The sequence below is a fragment of the Meles meles genome, chromosome 15 (genome assembly GCF_922984935.1).
Source record: "Meles meles chromosome 15, mMelMel3.1 paternal haplotype, whole genome shotgun sequence".
In the NCBI taxonomy this organism is placed as follows: domain Eukaryota; kingdom Metazoa; phylum Chordata; class Mammalia; order Carnivora; family Mustelidae; genus Meles; species Meles meles.
The window spans coordinates 21238139-21258899 of NC_060080.1; the positions used below are offsets into that span (position 1 = coordinate 21238139).

The following is a 20761-nucleotide window of genomic DNA, read 5'->3' on the forward strand; positions in this document are numbered from 1 at the left end:
GGCCAGACGCCCTCAGGCACTGTGCGTCTCCGCAGGGGCAGCCTACTGCCAGTTCATGGACATGCTGTTCCCCGGCTGTGTGCACTTGAGGAAGGTGAAGTTCCAGGCCAAACTGGAGCATGAATACATCCACAACTTCAAGGTGCTGCAAGCAGCTTTCAAGAAGATGGGTGTGGACAAAGTAGGTGCCTGCACTCCGGGGGGCCCTGAGGAGCTGTGTGACCCTGGGGAAGAAGACGGCCTGCCAGCCGGGGCCGCGGGGGCTGCTGGGGTCATTCCAGCTCTCACGCCTCTCTCCACGCCCCTCCTTTCCAGAGGGAATGTTCCCCCAGCTCAAGGCATGGTGGGAAACCCCACACTTGACACCCCATCCTGACAACATGCCTGCCGCTTCCTTCTCTCTGGATCCCATCCACCTCAGCAACTGAGGCTCAGTCTAACGGCTTCTCTGAAGTTTCTTCTCTGTAGGGCCTAAGAAAAGTCTCTGGGCTCACTCTCCTGCCTCAGTGGCCCGCAGCCCCGGGTTCCAACAGCCCCCACCCCCCATGCACGCGGCAGCACCGAAGGACAGCTCCTCACACGGTGACCCCCAGGGCCTGGAGGAGAGCTCGGCTGGCTCTGGATCCCGGCCCAGGGCCACAGCCTTCCCGGCTGCTCCATGCCACGGGAGGGGGGCCCCCCTGTGGAGAAGGAGGACCCTGCAGCCCGGGGGCTGGCTTTCCTGAGAGCAGTGGCCCTCTCACCGAGGAAGGCAGCCCTACGGCAGCAGGTGGCTAAAGTTCTCTGCTTGTGTGGTCTATTTCAGATAATTCCCGTAGAGAAATTAGTGAAAGGAAAATTCCAAGATAATTTTGAGTTTATTCAGTGGTTTAAGAAATTCTTTGACGCAAACTATGATGGAAAGGATTACAACCCTCTGCTGGCGCGGCAGGGCCAGGACGTAGCGCCACCTCCTAACCCAGGTGATCAGATCTTCAACAAATCCAAGAAACTCATTGGCACAGCAGGTAACGTGCCCGAGCTGGGGGAGGGAGTGTGGGGGGCCGGGCCGGCGGGGCTCCACAGCCAGGAGCGCCCCCTGGGCCACCGGCCTGGCCCTGCCAGCCTAGAGGAGACTGTTATCACGGAGTTCAGATGACGCCGCCTGCTGCCCGCCTAGACCAGGGGGAGTCACAGTAGGGAGGACAGGGCGCAAAGATGACTACAGACGGAGAGCCACCGGCACCGGCCACGGGAGCAGTGGCAGTGGGAGGCCCAGAGCACTTGCTCTGGTAGCGTGAGCTAAGCTGTTGGCCTCGAGATGACGGGGCGGCATGTGGCACGGTTCGTCTGTCCAGGTCCTTCCAGGCCAAGGGCCTGGTGCCAGCAACACACACCTTTCTTGCCCCCTGCCCACTGGACGCCCAGGGACAGGAGTTTGCCAAGCTTCCCCCACTGGGATCACGTCTTCCCTGACTCTGAAGGTCCATAGCCCAAAGTCCTCAAAAGAGGGGTCTTTTGAAAGGAAGCTTTGTCTGGGTTCTAGAAGAGAAGGGAGAGAAGCCATAGGGCCTTTGAGGGACAAGAGGGCTGGGGAGAGGAAGAGACAGGAGCAGCCCCAGCATCTGAACCCGTCATAGCAGAGCCGCTCCTCCGTTTGCGCTGCTGCCCCGCCTGGGCCTGCCCCCATTCACCTGCTTGCTTTGCGTTAGAAGCAGCCAGCTCTGACTAGGGAGCGGCCATAGCTAGAAGACAAGTGGCCACAGCATGCCCGGCCTGCGGGGGAGGAGCTGGGGGCCCTGAATCAGGCCCAGCACAGAGCACAGAGCCCATCCTGAGGCAGGGAGCCTGGGAGGGCCTGGGGCCCTGAGACTCCAAGGTCACCCACAGGGAGGGCAGGGCTTCTGGTAGGAAAACCCAGCAAGTGCCAGATCTGAGACCCTGCTCCTCCTCAGACTCTGGCTGACAGGACAAGAGACCCAACCCTCCCGGCCCCACTTCCCAGATTCACCTTCCCAGTTCCCCTCACCTCTCCCTCAGGCCAGCTCTCTTCCCTCCCCGCACCTCATACCTTCTTTACTTCCCTGAAGCCCCTGCTCTCCCAGGCTTGCCAAAGAGCTGCCCAGCTGCTGTGGTGTCCGTGTGGCCATGGCTTGAGGCCTAGATGTAGATGGCCCTCCTGAGTGGGAGAAGAGGGGAGGGCAAGAGTGCCTGCCTTTCGCATGGGCCTGCCCTGCAGCCTTCACACCAGGCCGTCTCATGCCACGTGAGCTGTGGGCTCACGTGACCCCATCCGACTTCTCTCCCCTGGGCAGTTCCCCAGAGGACGTCCCCCACAGGCCCCAAAAATATGCAGACCTCTGGTCGGCTGAGCAATGTGGCCCCACCCTGCATCCTCCGGAAGAATCCCCCATCAGCCCGGAACGGCGGCCACGAGACCGATGCCCAGATTCTTGAACTCAACCAGCAGGTGAGGAGGGTGGGCAAGGGCGGCGGAGCAAGCTCTCGACAAAAACCAGGCTCTTGGGCATCAGGACAGGAAGGGGAGTCTGAGGCAGGGATCTCTGGCCTGAACACCCCCTTGTCCCCGAGCAGCTATTGGACTTGAAGCTGACCGTGGATGGGCTGGAGAAGGAGCGTGACTTCTACTTCAGCAAACTTCGAGACATCGAGCTCATCTGCCAGGAGCATGAAAGTGAGAACAGCCCCGTTATCTCGGGCATCATTGGCATTCTCTATGCCACTGAGGTGAGCTCTGCCTGCACCCGCTCCCGTCCCAGGCCCACTGGACCTGGCCGCATCCTGCCCCGTGACAACCACAAGGGGTGGCACCCGAGGGGCCCGAGGGAACACAGTGAGGAGAGCCAGCGGACGTCAGAGCCTAAGGCCACATAACGATCAGCGGGGAAGTGGGACTAGAACAGGGCCCTTGCTCCCGAGCATCAGACAACCGTCTCCCCTCTGCCTGGCCTGGCTGGCTCACCACTTCCCTCTCCTCTCCCACCCTCCAGGAAGGATTTGCACCCCCTGAGGACGATGAGATTGAGGAACACCAACAGGAAGACCAGGACGAGTACTGAGGGCGGCTTCAGCCCTAGCTGACTGCACGGCTTCCCGTGCCTCCCCTCCCGCTCCCCCCCACATTATAATCCTTTCCTTACAGCCTGTCGGCCCGGGTGCTTTGTGTCAGTGCCGCAGCACTGGGGAGTCAGGCAAGGAGCGGGGGCTCGCGGGGAAGGGGCTGGTGAGCAGGCAGAGGCCCCGTCCTGCCGGCACCGGCCCAGCGGGCGAGGCCTCTGTCCACTCCTCCGTATCCCTATTTATTTCCGTTGTCTCTACGCTGTGTCGGCCAACACTTCCCGGGGTGGGGAGGCTACCGCTGCCCCCTGCCCCAGCCAGCCCCTGCTCCCCTGACAGCCAGCAGCTGTATATTTGACAAAGTCATTGGTATATTTTTACTTACTGGATTTTCCTTGCACTTTACCTGTTCTTTTCCCAGGGCTGACAGCACAGGGCTCCGGGGCAGTGTGCCTGGCTTGGCTTCCCTTCCCTGGTGCTGGGAGCCGTGGCAGGACTCCCCTGTTCTTATTTATTTTGTCTTTTGACTTCCCAGTAGTTGAGGGGAAGGCTGATGTCAGGAGAGGGATAAGGGGGACTGAGGGGGGGGGTGCCTTAGGCCTCGGTCGTCAGGGAGAGGGAGGGGAGCATGTGAGGGATGAAAATGACCTCCTGGCACCAGGCTCCCCCACCCTCGGCCCCCAGCCCCCAGCACTGAAGCCCAGCACTGCCCCGAGGCCCCCAGCCACTCCTCCCGCAGCTTGGTTCATACCACACAGACTCTGCTTGGACCCTCCTGTACGTCCGCCTCCCATCTGCCCTCCTCCCCGACCCCGATCCCCTTGGGCCACCCAGCCTGCATATGTGTTCACTTTTATTTAAATAAACTTGTGTGGTAAAAGTCCATGCCCTGTCTCCCTCACCAGGGCCACGGCCTGGGTCTCAATGCTTCTCTCTTCCCAAGCACTCCCTTCTCCAGAGGTGGTTGGAGCACAGCGCGGCTGCCACTCTCCGTCAGGCCTAGAAACTGCCATGGGCACTTGGCCTCAAAGCCCAGCTCTAACCTCGTCCCCATCTCTCAACTCTGGTCCGGAGGCTGTAAGGGGAGGAAGAGGTGGAGTCCGAGACCCCCAGTCCCGGTGGAGGAACAAAGTGTGGGGCGTGGCTGTGACAATGGGCAGCCCAGTCAGGTGGCTGGGGTGGGGGTGGGGGGGGAGTAACAGGGTGGCCTGGCCAAGAGGTGCTTTGTTTCAATCTCCTTCCGGCCAGTCAGGCCACATGATGTCCCCCACCCGTTGTCAAAGCTCATATCCCTCCCAACAGTGATCCAGCTGGGGACAAGGAGAGAGTGGAGTGAGTTACAAAGAGCAAGCAGCTGTGAGTGCTGAAGCCCCGAAGGACAGCAAAGCCTGAGCGGTCCCTTCTGTAGAACAGGCTCTAATGGGAACCTGGAGTCAGCAAGCCTTTCACATCGTCTGCACAGCCCCACCCTCCTGGTGCATGCCCCGGCAAAGGCCCATAGTTAAGAATGTCCTGGAAGCCCAACAGGGACCAAGGGTACTGTAACGAATGTGTGAGCCAGACCCGCTCAAACAAAGCCATCCTCTCTATCAGACCCCGCACTTATTGATGAAGGGACCAAGCCCTGCATGTGACATGACTTGCTCCAGGTGGTAAAAATCTGGGTTAGAATTCAGACCTCCCGACTCCTGATTTGGCACTCATCCCCAAAAACCACAGAGGTGGGACCTCCAGAATGTTCTCAGCAATGGGCTGGTAGTCCTGGTAGGTGTCTCTTCACCATCCTGAACATGATCAAATTGGGGCCATTTTTCTTCCGTGCCCCTGCTCCATGCCCTCCTCCAGATCACTGCCATTTCTCTGATAACTCCAGACAGAAGTCTTAAAGAAGTAATTCATACTGTTCATCCCTCATTCACTTCACCTCCTCCTTTTGGCTCCCACCCCAGCATAGATTCTTCTGGCCTTATTCTGGTTTTCTCCCCCAGTAAATTCCTTGCCTGCTTTTAACTCCCTTGCCTATTTTTTTTTTAAGATTTATCCATTTAAGAGAGAGAGAGGAGGGGCAGAGAATCTCAAGCAGACTCCTCGCTGAGTGCAGAGCCTGATGCAGGGGTCCATCCCAAGACCCTGAGCTCATGCCCTGAGCCGGAACCAACAGCCAGACGTTTCACCAACTGAGCCACCTAAGCCCCTCCCTTGCCTAATTTTAAAGGGCTTTCCCTCCATTATTCCATGTAGATACTATAAGAAAATGTAGTAGTTGTTCTATGTTACCCAAAGTTCATCTTCAGGCCAAGACCTCACGCTGCCATCTAAGTGGGTGTGGTAGGCGGAAAAATGCCTCCCCCCAGAGGTATCCATGTCATAACTCCCTGAGCTGGGAATGTGTTAGGTTACATAGCAAAGGGGAATTAAGATTCCAAGTGGAATTAAATCGCTAATCAGTTGACCTTAAAATAAGGAGAGGATGGTGGGTTATCCAGATGGTCTCAGTGAAATCACAGGGTCCATACAAGTGGAAGGGGGGCAGAAGAGGAGGTTGGAGTGATGCCATCTGAACAGGACTCAGCCTGCTGTCACTGGCTTTGAAGACAGAAGGGGGGGGCGCCTGGGTGGCTCAGTGGGTTAAAGCCTCTGCCTTTCGCTCGGGTCATGATCCCAGGGTCCTGAGATCGAGCCCCGCATCAGGCTCTCTGTGTGGCAGGGAGCCTGCTTCCTCCTCTCTCTCTCTCTGCCTGCCTCTCTCCCTACTTGTGATCTCTATCTGTCAAATAAATAAATAAAATCTTAAAAAAAAAAAAAAGACAGAAGGGGTCTGAGCAAAGAAACGCAGGCAGCTTCTAGAGGCTGGGAAAGGCAAGAAAACAGATACTCCCATTGAGTCCCCAGAAAGGACCCTGCAGACATGGTATTGTAGCACAGTGAGAACCTGACAGACTCTTCCAGAACTGTAAGATATATAGAACTATAAGATAATAAATGTGTGTTGTGTTAATCCACGAGGCTTATGGCAATTTGTTACAGCAGCAATAGAAAGCTAACGCAGTAGGTCAGATTCAGCTTCAGCGGGCACACCCTTCTCGCCCCCACCCTAGACACCCACCTGTCCTCCTTGACCCCGCATCTTTTGATTCTTCCCTCAAACCCCATGTGGGTAGGTACCTGCCCCAGCCCATGTCCATGGCTGGCGTCTGAGGCTGCTCTTAAACACCCAGAGTTCAGGGTTGCAAAGCCACTGCCACCTCCGCCTCTTCCCAGGACCCTCATACTAAGTGCGTCTTTCTCGCAGAACACTGAAGAGGACGAAGCATAATCTTCTGTTTCCACATTGGTCTCTCACACAGCCTTCGAGTTGCTCCCTAGCAAGTGAGACGAATCCTCCAGCTCTACCCAGCACAATGCCAGGTGTCTAGGTAGAGAAGGTTCTTAGGAAATGCTACAAGAAAAATAATAAGTGACTCCTAACCCCTAGATGCCAAGGTACAACCAATTACCGGCCAGACCAGTCCAAGGAAAGACAGCAAAGAAAGTCCCTCCCACCCTTTTATATATCCCCACCATGGAGCAGACCCCTTCTTCACCAACAGGGAAAGCTCGTTCTCTTTCTTTTCAGAAAACAGCGTCTCCTCTGTGACCATACACGTGGCACAGAAGGGTTGAGCAAAGGGGATATTGGTGCTAGACTCTGAGAAGAGCTAAACCAATGATCTGAAAAATGAACTGAATCATGATCTGTTCAGTTATGGTCCTTGGCAAAAGCGCTCTATCTCAGAGCAACCTGAGGCAAAGTCAGCCACAGTCAGACCAGAAAGGGCTGGAGGACAGGCAGGAGGTAGCCAGAGCCGGTCACCTCCCACCTCCTGACTTTCCCCCGCCCACCCATACCCCATCCTTCACAGATCTCCATTCACCTTTCCGAAACAGTGGCTCGTGCCACTTTTCTCACTGGTCCTGTAGTCCACATTCAGCAGACAACAGCTTATCACAGACCACACCCTTTCCAATCTTCTTCAGCTCCCAAATCCCATCAAGCATCACCAGGCTGAACTACTCCCCGTTTCCCAGCTTTGCCCCATCTTGTCCTACCTCTAGGCCTTCACTTAAATCAATAAATCCATACAACTGGCCAATTCTCTTCACCTGTCCTGATCCCCCAACCAGAAAAAAAATTCTCCCATTCCGCATTTCAAAGGCCACCTCTTTTAGGAAGTTTTCTCTAATCTCTTTCCTAAGGAACTCCTCAGTCTTCAAGCTCTTCGTCCGTAGGAATTTGGACTCTATTCGCTCTAACTATAAGGGCTTTCCTGGCTTGCACCTCAGTATGGTAGATAGGAATCTCATTCTCAGATGTAGGACCATACATGAAATAACACATTTCCTTTTTTTTTTTTTTTAGATTTTATTTATCCATTTGACAGACAGATCACAAATAGGCAGAGGGGGGGGGAGGCGGGGGGGGGGGCGGGGGGGGGGACAGGCTCCCCACCCAGCACAGAGCCCAATGTGGGGCTCGATCCCAGGATCCCAGTACCATGACCATGACAGGAGCTGAAGGCAGAGGTTTTAACCCACTGAGCCACCCAGGCGCCCCAACACATTTCCTTAATTGTAATAAACTACTTTCATTTCTCCTCCCCTCATCCTCCTCTGCTGGAATGCTTTAAGTGTTGAGGTCCCACTGGGTACTACAAGCATGGCGGAAGGCCCTCCAGGGATAGTGGATGTCAACACTAACCTGCTGGACTAGTTCCTCAGGTCAGGGGCCCTTGATTATTCCCTGCCACATCTGGGACTTGGGACTGCCTCTTGCGGTGCAAATCAGAGCCAGTCTTTCCCATTACCTGGAAGGGGAAACAGCCCTGGCTGTCCCAGAACCCCAGACATTTTTCTCCTACCAGAAGTGGTCGCCACACTCCTCATTTCCTGCCCTCCAAACACTGCCCCCTCCCTCAAGTTCCTTCTTCTTCCTTGTTCTTCCACACTAGAATTTTTATAGCCCAATAACTCGAAGTTTAACCACTAGCAACAAAGAAGCTAGCGCTTTCCTAGAAGGACGAAAGCATTTAATCTTCAAACTCTCCCCAGAGGGAAGGGGAACTTTCCATTCCATCTTTTGAATAACACTAGAAAGGAAAGAAAACGCAAAACGGTTAAATTTCCGAGTCACCCAGTGCAGTGGCCTTCACACAGCAGGTGCTCAAGTAAGAGTTTCTGAATGCAATAGCCTCTCATCTCAACATCTTTGCCTGGATGCCTTTTGCTGCTAGGAAGGAGACCCGAGCCCCCTGCCCAATACCTCGCTAGGGATAACCTGCCGAAAACGCAAGACTACAAGTCCCAGACTGCCTTGCGGTCGGCGCCGCGCGCCGCGAGGGCCTACGAGGAGACGTGGCAGAGCGCGGCGCCTCCGCGCTGGACTGGAAAGCCTAGGGAGGTGGCATTGGCGGGAGGGTCGGAGCCATGGCAGCCAAGGGGGCTGGTGGGGGGCGCTGGGAGGTGGTGAAGAAGGGGCGGCGGCCCGGAGCCGGCGGCAGTGGTAGAAGCGGCGGAGGGGACCGCCGGGCTCTCGGGGAGGCGAACGGTGTGTGGAAATACGACCTGACCCGTGAGTACCCCCCGGCCGGCCGGCCGCCCGCGCCGCCACCCGGCCCCGGGCCTGTCCCTTCGGCGAGGTAGCGAGCGGCCACCCGAGCCCCTGGGCTCTCCTACCGTTCGGGACCCCCCTGGTCAGTTACCGCGCGTTGCCTGTTGAGCCTCACAGGAGGTAGACAGCGCTGAGAGGGAGCTGTCTTCGCCTCGCAGATGAGTAAACTGAGGCCCAGTGGAGTTAGATGCCGTCCCCGGGATCACATGTCAGAGGGGACCAGGACTGCGGTCTGCACACACCCTCTACCAACTGCTCCCGGCCCGAGCCTTGGCTCCCTGGGCAGGCGTCTGAGAGCTGGGGACAGGCGTCTTCGTTGTACACGGTGCCGTGCCGCCTCCTTGAGTAACCAGCAGTGTCGCTGGGTGGAGGCTGGCCGTCGGGCGGCCTCATTCTGGACAGCCACTGAGCAATGTCAGTGGTGCCTGTTTCCCCAAGTCTCCTGGAGGCGTGGCGCAAGCTTGCCACTTGTTGATTAGACAGTTGTCACATTGGAACCCAGATGGAAAAGCCTGACCTCCCGGACTGGTAGCCACTAACGGAGGAAGCCAGCCCTCTGTATCCATCTCCGCCACTAGTTCCCACATACTCTGGTTTATCTAATAAAGAAATGCCTCACCTCTGTGAAAGAGCCTGTGAACTCAAGAGCTGCCATGACTAAAAGAAGCAAGAGGGCTCCTCAGCCTGCTCCTTAAGCATGACAGCAAGAAGGGGTTTTGAGGGGCACCTGGGTGGCTCAGTCGTTAAGCATCTGCCTTCAGCTCAGGTCATGGTCCCAGAGTCCTGAGATCGAGCCCCACTGGGCTCCCTGCTTAGCGGGAAGCCTGCTTCTCCCTCTCCCACTCCCCCTACTTGTGTGTTCTCTCTCTCTCTCTCTCTCACTGTGTCTGTCGCTATCAAATAAGTAAAATCTGTAAAAAAAAAAAAAGGGGGGGGGTTTGAGGCACGTTCCTCGCTGAAGATGAATTGGGTGACAGTGTGCGGGAAGGAACTGCTGTTCCTATGAGGCCCTCATGACCTTTTTTGTCTGCCTGTCATCACCCCAGCTCCAATCCAGACGACGAGCACCCTTTACGAGCGGGGCTTTGAGAGAATCCTGAAGCGGCAGAATAAGGAGCAAGTTCCACCCCCTGCTGTGGAGCCTAAGAAACCAGGGAACAAGAAGCAGACTAAGAAGGTGGCAACCCTCAGCAACCAAAACCAGAAGCAGAGTCGCTTCCGCAGCCTGGAAGAGGCACTGAAAGCTGTGAGTGTACCTAGACTTGAAGTGGGGTGATGACAGGGACATGAGGTGTAGAGAAGATGAAAGGACCAGGATGGAGAGGAAGGCTGCTGAGGGACCTGTGGAATTTGGGAGGCTATTGCTTGGGAGGCGTTCAGGAATGGGCAGTAACCCCAAGGGATAGAATGTTTGCATTTAAGATAGAGAAGGAAATAAGTTTATTGGGAAACCTGGGTTAGTGCCAGGAGAGCCTTGAAGACTCAGGGATACCAGGGAGGGGGTCGAGAAACAGCTGTGGTTCCTTGCCCGGTGGAAGGAGCGATCTTTCATTTTCCATCTGGTCCCCTCGAACATGTGAAGGGCTTAAGAGAATTGGGCCTTGAGATCAGCAGTTCCAGCTGTGCTATGTTTTCTCAGCATCTGGATGCAGCGATACGGTGGCAGTCCATGCACTTAACATTTAAAAGCAGAAATCCCTTGTTCTTCTCCCTTTGCCTAGTACAACCATTTTCCCACCTCTGCCCTGTTTCCCTCTACTCACTCATAACTCACCACGGGGGGGCCTGTGTCCCTGGCAGCTGGACATAGCAGCTCTGCAGAAGGAACTGGACAAGAGCCAAAGCGTCTTCTGTGGGAACCCATCCGTGTGGTTGAAGGACCTGGCCAGCTATCTCAACTACAAGCTCCAGGCACCTCTAAGTGAACCCACACTAAGCCAGCATACTCACGGTTAGTTCTTCCAACTCCCTAAAATGAGACAAGTTCAAGAAAATCCTGAAAGGGCTGTGTGTAAGCACATTAATCCGTAACAGAGCCCAGCGCACCCCACTTGGTCCTCATTTATGTGCGTGATTCAAGCTGTTCGCAGGTCATCACGGCTATAAAAGTGGGCCTCATGGGAATAGGGAGGATGCCAGCCTAGTGCAGGGACCTCTGCGCGCACTCACCGTTCTCAGGGAGTGCAGCAGAACCCTCAGAGCGGGCAGAGGCTTCTGGTCCTAGCACTCATGTGGAGGCCTTTCGGCCCCAGATTACCCCTACAGCCTGGTGAGTCGGGAGCTGCGTGGGATCATCCGAGGACTACTGGCCAAGGCAGCAGGGTCTGTGGAGCTCTTTTTTGACCACTGTCTGTTCACGATGCTGCAGGAGCTGGATAAGACACCAGGTGAGAGGGGAGCCCCCTTGAGGGATAGCCCCGTCCCATATGGGGAACCTACAACTCCCTTTTTCCTACTTCCAGATTGGCTGGGTGGTTCTGTTTCCGGCAAAGAAATGTGCTAATCTCAACACTCTTTTGGAAAGAGAGAAAGAAGTTAGGAGTTGCTGGTCCTGGGTCCTGGGCTCACAGCTGCTCAAAGGGAGATCTTGGGTTTGAGATACCAAGTAATGTACGTAGGTCTGAGAACAGCTGTCTCTCCAGGGGAGTCACTACATGGTTACCGCATATGTATCCAGGCCGTTCTGCAAGACAGGCCCAAGATTGCCACCATGAACCTGGGCAAGGTGAGCTCAGGGCAGGGGTTGCGGGGGGGGGGGGGGTGGGGACACCAAAGGGGCTAAGACTGGGGCGGCTGGGCGAATCTACACTGTCGGGCTAACTAAGGGGTCGTGGGAGATGCTGTGAGGCCAGTAATAGTAGCCAACTGTGCTAGCACTCGCTGGGGCTCAGCTTTACATACATACGACGTAGGTACCGCTGTGACTCCTATCTTAGAGATGAGAAAATTGAGCCACAGTGGGGTTCAGTGACTTCCTTAGTTAGCGAACTAGTAAGTGGCAAGTTTGGGTAAAGGCCACAGCCTGGTGCTGGAGTCCACGCTCAGAATCGCTGCCCTGTACTACTCTAGTGGGGCAATGCCCCGTGGCCTGTCCCTTCTCTCCCTTTCGACATCTCTTCCTGCCTGGCTTTGGGGGTGCTCCTGGTGCTTTGCCCTGTTGCAGCCTGCCTTTCCCACTGGTCTCCTCAGTTCCTAGAACTGCTAAGGTCTCACCAGAACCGACCTGCGAAGTGTCTGACCATCATGTGGGCCGTGGGTCAGGCAGGTTTTACCAACCTCCCAGAAGGACTGAAAGGTAACGAAGAAGTGGGGAAGAAAGGGGGGTGGCCTCGGAGGCAGGAAGGTCCTCTTTAACATCCCCAGTGGACTTAGGCATGAGGCTTCCTCCCTGACCTTTGTCTCCTCAGTGTGGCTAGGGATCATGCTGCCTGTGCTGGGCATCAAGTCTCTGTCTCCCTTCGCCATTGCATATCTGGATCGGCTGCTCCTGTGAGTATTTGGCAGGTTGGGGAGAAGGGGGTTGACGTCTGCCAGGAGGCCCATGGTGTCCAAAGTAACCGTTTGAGTGAAATGGGGTGCTGCGATCCTGGTGTCCATAGATGTGAGGAAAGCCAGGACCAGCGCCTCCCAATCAGAACATGATGTTGTGGAAGGAAAGGGAGGAAACCATTAAGGGATAGGGGGCGGGGCTGATTTCATGCCCATTTTCCTAGATGTTGGTCTCAGCTGGGATCACAGCCTGCCGGGTAGTTTCCAGCAAGTCTGTTTCTTCTTTTCCCCCATAGGATGCACCCCAACCTCACTAAGGGCTTCGGCATGATTGGCCCCAAGGACTTCTTTCCACTTCTGGACTTTGCCTACATGCCCAACAACTCCCTGACACCCAGGTAGGCCTGCCCTGGGGCACACCTGCTGTGAAGGCTCCAGCAGCAGGTCCGGAGCAGGCAGGATATTTCCTGTCCCTTCTTCTCCAACTACCCTGAATCAGAGATTCTCAACCTGCAAGTTCAAGGGATCGGTGAACCCCCTAAAATTACATGGGCCCTCAAGTGTGATTGGCATATGGGCATTTTCCTGGGGAGAAGATCCATGAGTTCCAACAGATGTTCCAAGGAGTCGCTGAGTCTAAAAAGACTGAGCCGTTATAAGGCCCTTAGCGACTCCCCTCCCACAGGCAGGGCAGAGATTCGGGCAGGCAGCGGGACACATCACGTCGTTTCATTTAGAGCCCGTGCCTGGCTCTCCTCCCCACCCCCACCCCAGCCTGCAGGAGCAGCTCTGCCAGCTCTACCCCCGACTGAAGGTGCTGGCATTTGGGGCGAAGCCGGAATCCACCCTGCATATGTACTTCCCCTCCTTCCTGTCCAGAGCCACCCCTAGCTGCCCTCCTGAGATGAAGAAAGAGGTGAGGAAATGACAGGAGGCCGCTGCAGAGGTCCATACGGGCTGACAGGGGCCTTGCCTTCGCGGAACCTCTTTCCTGGGCCTCCCCTTAGTTCACTCCCGACAGCCACCCGCCCCTCTCCCTCGTGCGCCACCCTCACAAGGACCGAACTGAAAGGACTCAGCGTGCAGGTGTGGCTGGTCTGTGATGTCCTGCCTCTTGTTCAACAGGTGACCTTCGAGCTCAGGCTCCAGCTTGGGAGCTGCAGCCTCCCCCTTGTGGCCTCTCAGAGATTTCTGGAGTCTTGGCGGGATTTCCCCCTCCTTTAGGGTGGGCGTGTTGCATGGGTGGTGCGCTCCTCCTCCAGCAGCCCCAGGCCCCAGCAGTCTCTCCTGTCCCCTCTGCAGCTCCTGAGCAGCCTGACCGAGTGCCTGACGGTGGACCCCCTCAGCGCCAGTGTCTGGAGGCAGCTGTACCCCAAGCACTTGTCACAGTCCAGGCAGGTGGGGGTGGGGGGCTGCCCACCTCTGATCCATAGAGAAGCCTTAATCCGTGCTTCCCAGCCTGTCCCTGGCCTAGAAGCACAAGGGGAACATTGGTCACTGTCCCTTGGGTTTGTGCCTCTCAAATTGGGAATGTGGCTGGGGTGGCCTCTAGGAAGCTGCTCACTGTGGGAGGGAAGTGAAGGAGCCAGGGCCTGTTGGGGGGCCGAGTGGGCCCCCTGACTGGAAGAGGTTGTGCTTTCCCTGTAGCCTGCTGTTGGAGCACCTGCTCAAGTCGTGGGAGCGGATTCCCAAGAAGGTGAGGAGCTGGGAGGACGTGGCAGGCTGAGCCTCATCTGGGTTCTGGGTTCGTACCCCTCGACCACTGCCCTCCCTTTGCTGAGAAGACACTGTATTTGTGCATTTGGCATGGACAGAGGTTCAGGGTGGACGCTCAGAGTCCCCTTACAGACCAAATGTTCCCCTCTCAACCCAGACTTTCTTATCCTACAGACGCAGAGGTCTTTGCAGGAAACCATTCAGTCCTTCAAGCTTACCAACCAGGAGCTGCTAAGGAAGGGCAGTGGCAACAGTCAGGAGGCCGCCACCTGTGACGCAGCCTGTAAGGTGCTGGCCCCCAGCCCTCCCCGATCTCGCGCATGCCGATGCCTCTGTCTCAGTGCCCCCCCGGGAGCCCGCCCTGCCTCTGGGATCATGTGAGGGCCAGATCCCCGCCCCCTGACCACTGCTCCCCACCCCCTCTCTCATAGGGCCTCTTGCAGCAGGCACGGGGCTACCGGCTGCCCTGGACACAGCTCCTCCTATTGGTGCTGATCTTTGTCATAGGTTTCCTGTGCCATGACTTCCAGTCACACAGCTCTTTCCAGGGTAAGCAAGAATTGGCAGGCAAGGGAGAGAGCATGAGGGTGAGGCCCAGAGCCAGGCAAAGCACCCACTGGCCCTAGCACGTAGCTTTGCCCTAATAGTACAGAAGACAGGCTTTTCTGTGCACTTCAGCTAGTGCTGTTGCTTTGCTGGGTAGAAATGTCTGTGTCTCCATGTTCTCGTTTGAGTAAGTGCTGTCTCCGTTTTCACCCGAGGAAATTGAGGGTCAGATTTAGCAATTAGCTTAAGATCACGGCTGGGAAGTAGACGGGCAGACCCTCCGACCCAAGGCCTCCTGCCACTCCCTGGCTGCCTCCCTCCTGTTCACCAGGCCCAGCAGGAGAAATGGGCTCAGCACCCCAGACCTGCCTCCCTCCCAAGCAGCCCCGAGCCAGCTCTGCAGCCCTGGGAGCACTCGAGTTCTGCTCCATCCCTCGCTGGGCCTGCCCTGGGGCCTTGCAGGGTCTGTCTCCCCACGCCCTGCCCCCCTCACCCCCAGCTCACCAGAAGCCCCCTTTACTCAGCCTCCCTTTCTGGTCGGTTGCTTCGATCATCTGGCTTCTTGCCTGCTGGCCAGCAAGTGTGTGCCAGGGTCTACTCCTACAGCCTGCGGGGCTACAGGTGAGCTCCTGGGGAGGGGAGAAGGGTGGGAGGGACAGGGCCTGGTGTTTAGGGTGGTGACGACATCAGTGGGAAATAATTACGGTTTTTCCCTTCCCAAGGCCTCCCTCCCCTGCCAGCTCTTCTTGGGGAGCTGAGTCACCTGAGCAAACTCAGCCTTGCTTTCTCCCCCCCGCCCCCATCTTCTACAGCTGGCTAGAGGAGACATTGCCGGCTTGGGGCTCCCACCTTCTGACCGTGGTGAGGCCCGGTTTGCAGCTGGCCTGGGCCCACACCAATGCCACAGTCAGCTTTCTTTCTGCCCACTGTGCCTCCTCCCTTGCCTGGTTTGGTGACAGCCTCACCAGCCTCTCCCAGAGGGTAAGCCAGAGAAAGGGAGGTCAGGGAAATGCTGGTCTTCCCAGGGGCTGGAAGGTGTGTCCCCACGTGGAGTGGGTCCTTGGGGCCAGGATGCATTCTCCCAGCGCTCTGACCCTTCCACTGTGCTCCCAACTACAGATCCAGCTCCCCAATCCCCTTATCCAGCTGCTCCAGTCTCTGAGGGAGCTGCTCCTGCTTCTTTACCAGAATGTGCTGCTGCCATGGTGGCTCATACTGTTGGAGGCCCTGGCCCAGGCCCAGGAGCACTGCCATGAGGCGTGCAGGTGAGACCATCATCCAGGGCCCCACGCCCTCTCCCCAGGGCTGAGGCTCTCTGCTCCGTCTCTCACCTTACCCTGCCCTGCCCCTTACACATCCCTTGGCCACCCTGGGACACAGGTGTAGCCCTGTGATTTGACACAGCCCTGCTTCCCCACTCCCACACATACTCTGCTTTCCTCCCAGAGGTGAAGTGACCTGGGATTGCGTGAAGACACAGCTCAGTGAGGCTGCCCTCTGGGTCTGGCTCCGCCTACAGGACATCACCATGGCTTTCTTGGACTGGGCACTTGCCATGATCTCCCAGCAATAGGCCCTGCCTCCTTGGCCCCTGGCGCCGTCTGGGACAGGCCGTCTGAGACCGCTGGCGGGGAGAGGAGAGGGTGGCAGTTATGCATAGGAGTCTTTTTCACTTGGTGCCCGAGTTCTGTCTCCTAGGGAGTAGCTGGTGGCCTCTGCCTCGGTTCCTCTGTCTTCGGTGGGGACTGAGCCCAGAGATCTCCCAGACTCTTCCCCCCTGATCCCACTGAACACTTGTCTGGTCCTCTTGCATGTAGCTCCCGGCCTCCATCCTCGGGCTCCTAACCTCTGTCGCCCCCTCTCTTCTCCTGCTCTCCACTTCCTTCCATCATATTCCCAAAGCCCCAGACAGCTCATCTCCAGAACGGTGGGATTCCACTGAGTGATAGCTGCATTCTTCTGATGAAGGGTTCCTGCTCCCAGACTTTAGCCACAGTGGGACAAGGAAAGAGGCCTCTGGAAGAATGTCGCACCACAGTGGGCAACAGCAGCTTCACCTCGGCCCACAGCTCGGGCATGCCTGTCACTGGATATGAGGGCTGGGCGGAAAGGCCTCTCACTGCCCCCTCCGTCGTGGTCCTACTTCTTTTCTCTCCACTCCCCTTCAGGGTTAGGGGACTCTGCCTCAGGGTTCAGCTGTTCCCCGTTGCCCACCCCTACCATCTGTCCGGAGAGCAAAGCCCAAGTAGTTGTGTGCCTTGGGCCCAGTGAACCTTCCAGCAGCCTATCGAGACAGAGTTCAGCATATGGCTCCTCAGTACGCTCCTAGGTGGAATAAAGGACACAGATTTGATTTCCAGCTTTCCTCTCTGCATCCTCATATAGGAATTCCTATAGTTGTGAACAGGACAACAACATACTGGGCCCGCGCTCATCTCCTATGGCCGACCGCCTCCTGGGGCTTATAGCCAGTGGCTATAACGGGGAAAGCTCTCAGCCAGCATTCTAAACTTTGGCCTGTTGAGGATTCCAGACACTCCTTTTGCTCCTCTAATCATCTTGTCTCACTTGTCACTGTGATTGATGTCCCAAGATTCGCCTTGATAGCTTGAGTGTTTTACACTGTGAAAAGCAGGGGGGATCTCCCGGGGCAATTCTTGGCCTATGATCAGCGGTGTCCTCTTCCTTGCCAGGACCTTAACTTACTGGTTTTTATAAGGCAATGAGTGAAGGATTTAGGACTCCAAGAGACATGTGAATCAAGGGTCTATCACAAAAATCCCTTGTGTTTGACTTGAGACTCAAGTCAGAGAGCTCAAGAGTCTGTCAGCTCTCACCTCGTTTCCTTCCTTGAATGTTTCAGATCTAAACAATACTAGAGCGCACTGCCCGCTCCAGCTCCCACGGGCTGGTTCCTGCGTCCACCAGGAGACTGCAAGGACAGCGCAGTGATGGCCAGCTCCCGCTTTCCCGTTCACTTGTCAGTGAGACCCTGCCTTGACTTCCAAAAGGCAAGATGATAAAGTAGTAAGCGTAGAAAAATCCTGACACAGAGGGAGGTCGTGAGTACAGTAGAGTCTCACATCTCTGTTCCCTTTCCTTGTTAGGACAGAACAGTGTTAGCACTTGAGAGTTAAGCAGCCCACATTGGGCAGAGCCCTGCTCCCCTAGTGGCAGGTAACCATGACCGCTTTTCCCAGAAGAAAAAGAAAAATCCCACCTAGCAGCTGAGGTCTAGGACCGCTAGGCAGGACTGTCCAAGGGTCCCAAGACCTCACTTCCTCTCCGGTCAGAAGCAAACTGAGTCAGTTCTTAAGAACAGTGAATCCTTGTAACTGGCCTGTATTCACGGCAAACTGAGGAAGGGGCTGGCGCGAACCTGGATTGACAACAACACAGGACTGGTAAAATGATGACCCTGTCCTGATGACATTGAATCACCAAGGCTGCCGGACTGCTATGATCCGGCAGTTCCAAGAACATTGCTTACAGTGTGCACTGGCTTCCAGTGTGCGTGCTGGGTTGACTTTGGTGGGTTCATTCAGTTTCTGACCTAGAATCCTGGGATGCTACTGTTAACATAGGTTAGCCTGGGTCTCCACAGCCTCTCGTGGGGACACCAACACCTTAGTTGACTTCATTTGATAAACACAGTTGTTGGACCTGGTACTGGAATTGTCCAGAATTCTTACCTGGGTCAGAGAAGTAGTTCCAACCTTGCACCTGCTGCCCATTATAGCTAAACCAGACCCCAGACGTTTCACATTTTGCAGACCCGTCAAAGCACAGGAATCCGAGTAAAGCCAGTGTGGACTAGGAGAGTGGACCCGTGCTGACAGGTGGGCTCTCACACCAGGATGATTGGTGTTCTTGGAGGAACAGAAGCAACCTGACACCTTGGAGGGTCACATCTCGACACTATAACTTCACTTTTCACACAGCTGGAGTTCCACAGATAACATGCCAGGAAAAGGGGCAGTTTGAATATGGTTATCTCTTACCAACTTGTGTTATGACCAACTCTTGTATGGGCCTCCAAGTTACAGCACATGACTCATTTGAAACACTTCTTTCCAAAAGTCTTAAAGCATGTATCTGGGTTTGAACCGTGTCTACAGCTCCAGGCTGTAGTGAGTGAGTGGTCTGCTCACTAAGAATGGATAGCGTGGCTAGACTCCGCGGCAGCATTGCCTGTCCATTCTCAAATGCCATCACCCTTGCGGTGGAGGGTTTCCCACGGAGACGGGCATGCCTGCCCTGCCCTATTCCAGAAGCACCCAGTTGACAATTACACAGAAATTTCAACGGTAGTCTGGCCTCTAAGCATTTTAGTCTTCTCTCTCCTAAAGGACATTGTGTTTAAGTGAACACTTAGACTGATCTGTCCTTTTCTACGTACTCTTCTCCCTAAAGGGCTTGAGGGGACGAAGGCTTGCTTTTCCCTATGTGGTATTCCATTTTTCTTTTTTTTTTTTGAGATTTTTATTTTTTTGTCAGAGAGAGAGAGAGCAAGCGAGCACAGGCAGACAGAGTGGCTGGCAGAGGCAGAGACAGAGAAGCAGGCTCCCTGCTGAGCACGGAGCCCGATGTGGGACTCGATCCCAGGACCCTGGGATCATGACCTGAGCCGAAGGCAGCCGCTTAACCGACTGAGCCACCCAGGCGTCCCGGTATTCCATTTTTCTAGGCAGTTTCAGTGCCTCAAACTTGAAGTATAAGAAGGAATCTGGGGACAGGGTTGGGAGAGCTTCCACCATTCAGGGTATGATTGAATACTGGTTGAATATTGAATACTCTTCCTATTAATAAAAACATTGAATTCAGACGCATTGTTGGATGTGCCTTGGCATATATATATTTTTTATTATGTTAGCACACCGGTTATAATTTTAATAGACTTATTTAGAAGTTGAGGTTCACATCAAAATCAAGCAACAAGTACAGACAGCTTGCCCCCTACACTCACGCAACCTGCCGCTGTCAACATCAGTAAACCTCCAATGACAGTGCCAGCACCCCAAGTCTGTAGTGTACGTGAAACATACTTTGTATGATTTTCGTCTTCTTAAGTTTATTGAGATTTATTTTGTAGCCCAACATGTGGGCCATCCAGGAGAACGTTCCATGTGTGCAGGAAAAGAATGTGTATTCTGCTATTGTTGGGTGGAAGATTCCATGCATGTCTGTTAGGTCTAGTTGGTGTGTTGATCAAGGCCTCTGTTTCCTTACTGAGCTTATCCCATATACATTCTTAATGTTAAAGAATTCAAACAAGTCAGGAAAAGCCTAAACACAACAATAAAAATATGGACAGAAGACAATTCATTTAAGAATGCAAATCAACAATAGGCTGAAAGTCCATTTGATTGGCAAAGTGCAAATTTCAAGTAAGTTACCACTTACTTTTGCCAGAGAGTTTTTTTTATATTAAGTTGTTACCACTGTTGCTGTTTTGTTTTTTTTTTAAGATTTTATTTATTTATTAGAGATCACAAGTAGGCAGGCAGGCAGAGTGGGGGGGAGGGGGGAGAAGCACGCCCCCTGCTGAGCATAGAGCCTGATGCAGGGCTCAATCCCAGTACCCTGAGATCATGACCTGAGCTGAAGGCAGAGGCTTTAACCCACTGAGCCACCCAGATGTCCCTTGCCAGAGATTTTTAAGTAATAATATACTCAGTGAATGCTGTACTACAAATCACTGTAGTATTTCTGGGAAATGATTTGGTAATATTTATCAAAAGGTTTAAAAGTTTCATACTATTTTACCAAGTAATTCCACTTTACCAAGTAATTCCAAACTCCTGAAAATATATTCTAGAGACTAGAGAAATGTGAACAAAGATTTATGTACAAGAACATTTATTGTAGTAGTAGTAGTAGCGTTAAAAATTTGGATGTAAACTGTGTCCAAAAATAAGATGAACGTTAAGATAAAACTGGGGCAATACCAAAATGAGAAATGACTATTTAAATGACGATTTCAAAGAATTTTTAATGACATAGGAAATTCTTATAATTGAGCTCAATTTGTTGAAATATTGGCTGTAATAAAAAAACACAGAAGAATGTCGGCAACACTGGAACCCTCCTACATTGCTGGTGGAGATGGAAAATGTCGGCCATTGTGCAAAACAGTCTGGCAGTTCCTCAGAGCTAAACATATAATTACCGTAAAATCCAACAACTCCACTCCCGGGTATACACGCTAGATAAATACATATATCCACACAGAAAATCCTACACAAATGTTTATAGCACTTTTATTCATGAAAGCCAAAATGTGGAAATAGCCGAAATGCCCATGGA

At 54.4% G+C, this 20761-nt stretch overlaps 2 protein-coding genes across 4 annotated transcripts in view; both read left to right on the forward strand.

Moving 5' to 3' along the window:
* The window catches only part of MAPRE3 (microtubule associated protein RP/EB family member 3), a 51713-nt gene extending 47773 nt beyond the window's left edge, over nt 1-3940 (forward strand). Inside the window, exons 3-7 of one of the 2 annotated variants that reach the window (XM_045979827.1) lie at nt 36-181; nt 806-1007; nt 2295-2449; nt 2575-2727; nt 2991-3940. In XM_045979827.1, coding sequence (XP_045835783.1) covers nt 36-181; nt 806-1007; nt 2295-2449; nt 2575-2727; nt 2991-3059 — 725 coding nt within the window. In that variant the 3' untranslated portion in view covers nt 3060-3940. The remainder of the gene's footprint in view (nt 1-35; nt 182-805; nt 1008-2294; nt 2450-2574; nt 2728-2990) is intronic. The other variant, XM_045979828.1, reaches the window with a different exon arrangement.
* Nucleotides 3941-8480: 4540 nt separating this feature from the next.
* Nucleotides 8481-16808, forward strand: TMEM214 (transmembrane protein 214). Of its 2 annotated transcripts, none has more exons than XM_045979678.1 (17): nt 8481-8665; nt 9751-9950; nt 10505-10655; nt 10957-11091; nt 11347-11429; nt 11894-11999; nt 12112-12193; nt 12490-12591; nt 12968-13109; nt 13496-13587; nt 13841-13889; nt 14084-14197; nt 14341-14458; nt 14980-15076; nt 15268-15436; nt 15644-15720; nt 15902-16808. In XM_045979678.1, the coding sequence occupies exons 1-17, from the start codon at nt 8521-8523 to the stop codon at nt 16026-16028; spliced, it is 1989 nt and encodes a 662-aa protein (XP_045835634.1). In that variant the 5' UTR covers nt 8481-8520; the 3' UTR covers nt 16029-16808. The 2 variants fall into 2 exon arrangements, with proteins under 2 accessions (XP_045835634.1, XP_045835633.1); XM_045979677.1 differs by having other exon boundaries at nt 8482-8665; nt 15575-15720.
* The last annotated feature ends 3953 nt before the right edge of the window (nt 16809-20761 follow it).

Coding starts and splice junctions, on each gene's coding strand:
- TMEM214 (XM_045979677.1), top strand. CDS start 8,521: ATGGCAGCCAAGGGGGCTGGTGGGGGGCGCTGGGAGGTGGTGAAGAAG. Junction 9,951..10,504: donor TGGAAGAGGCACTGAAAGCT/GTGAGTGTACCT, acceptor TGTCCCTGGCAG/CTGGACATAGCAGCTCTGCA. Junction 11,092..11,346: donor GGAGCTGGATAAGACACCAG/GTGAGAGGGGAG, acceptor CTGTCTCTCCAG/GGGAGTCACTACATGGTTAC.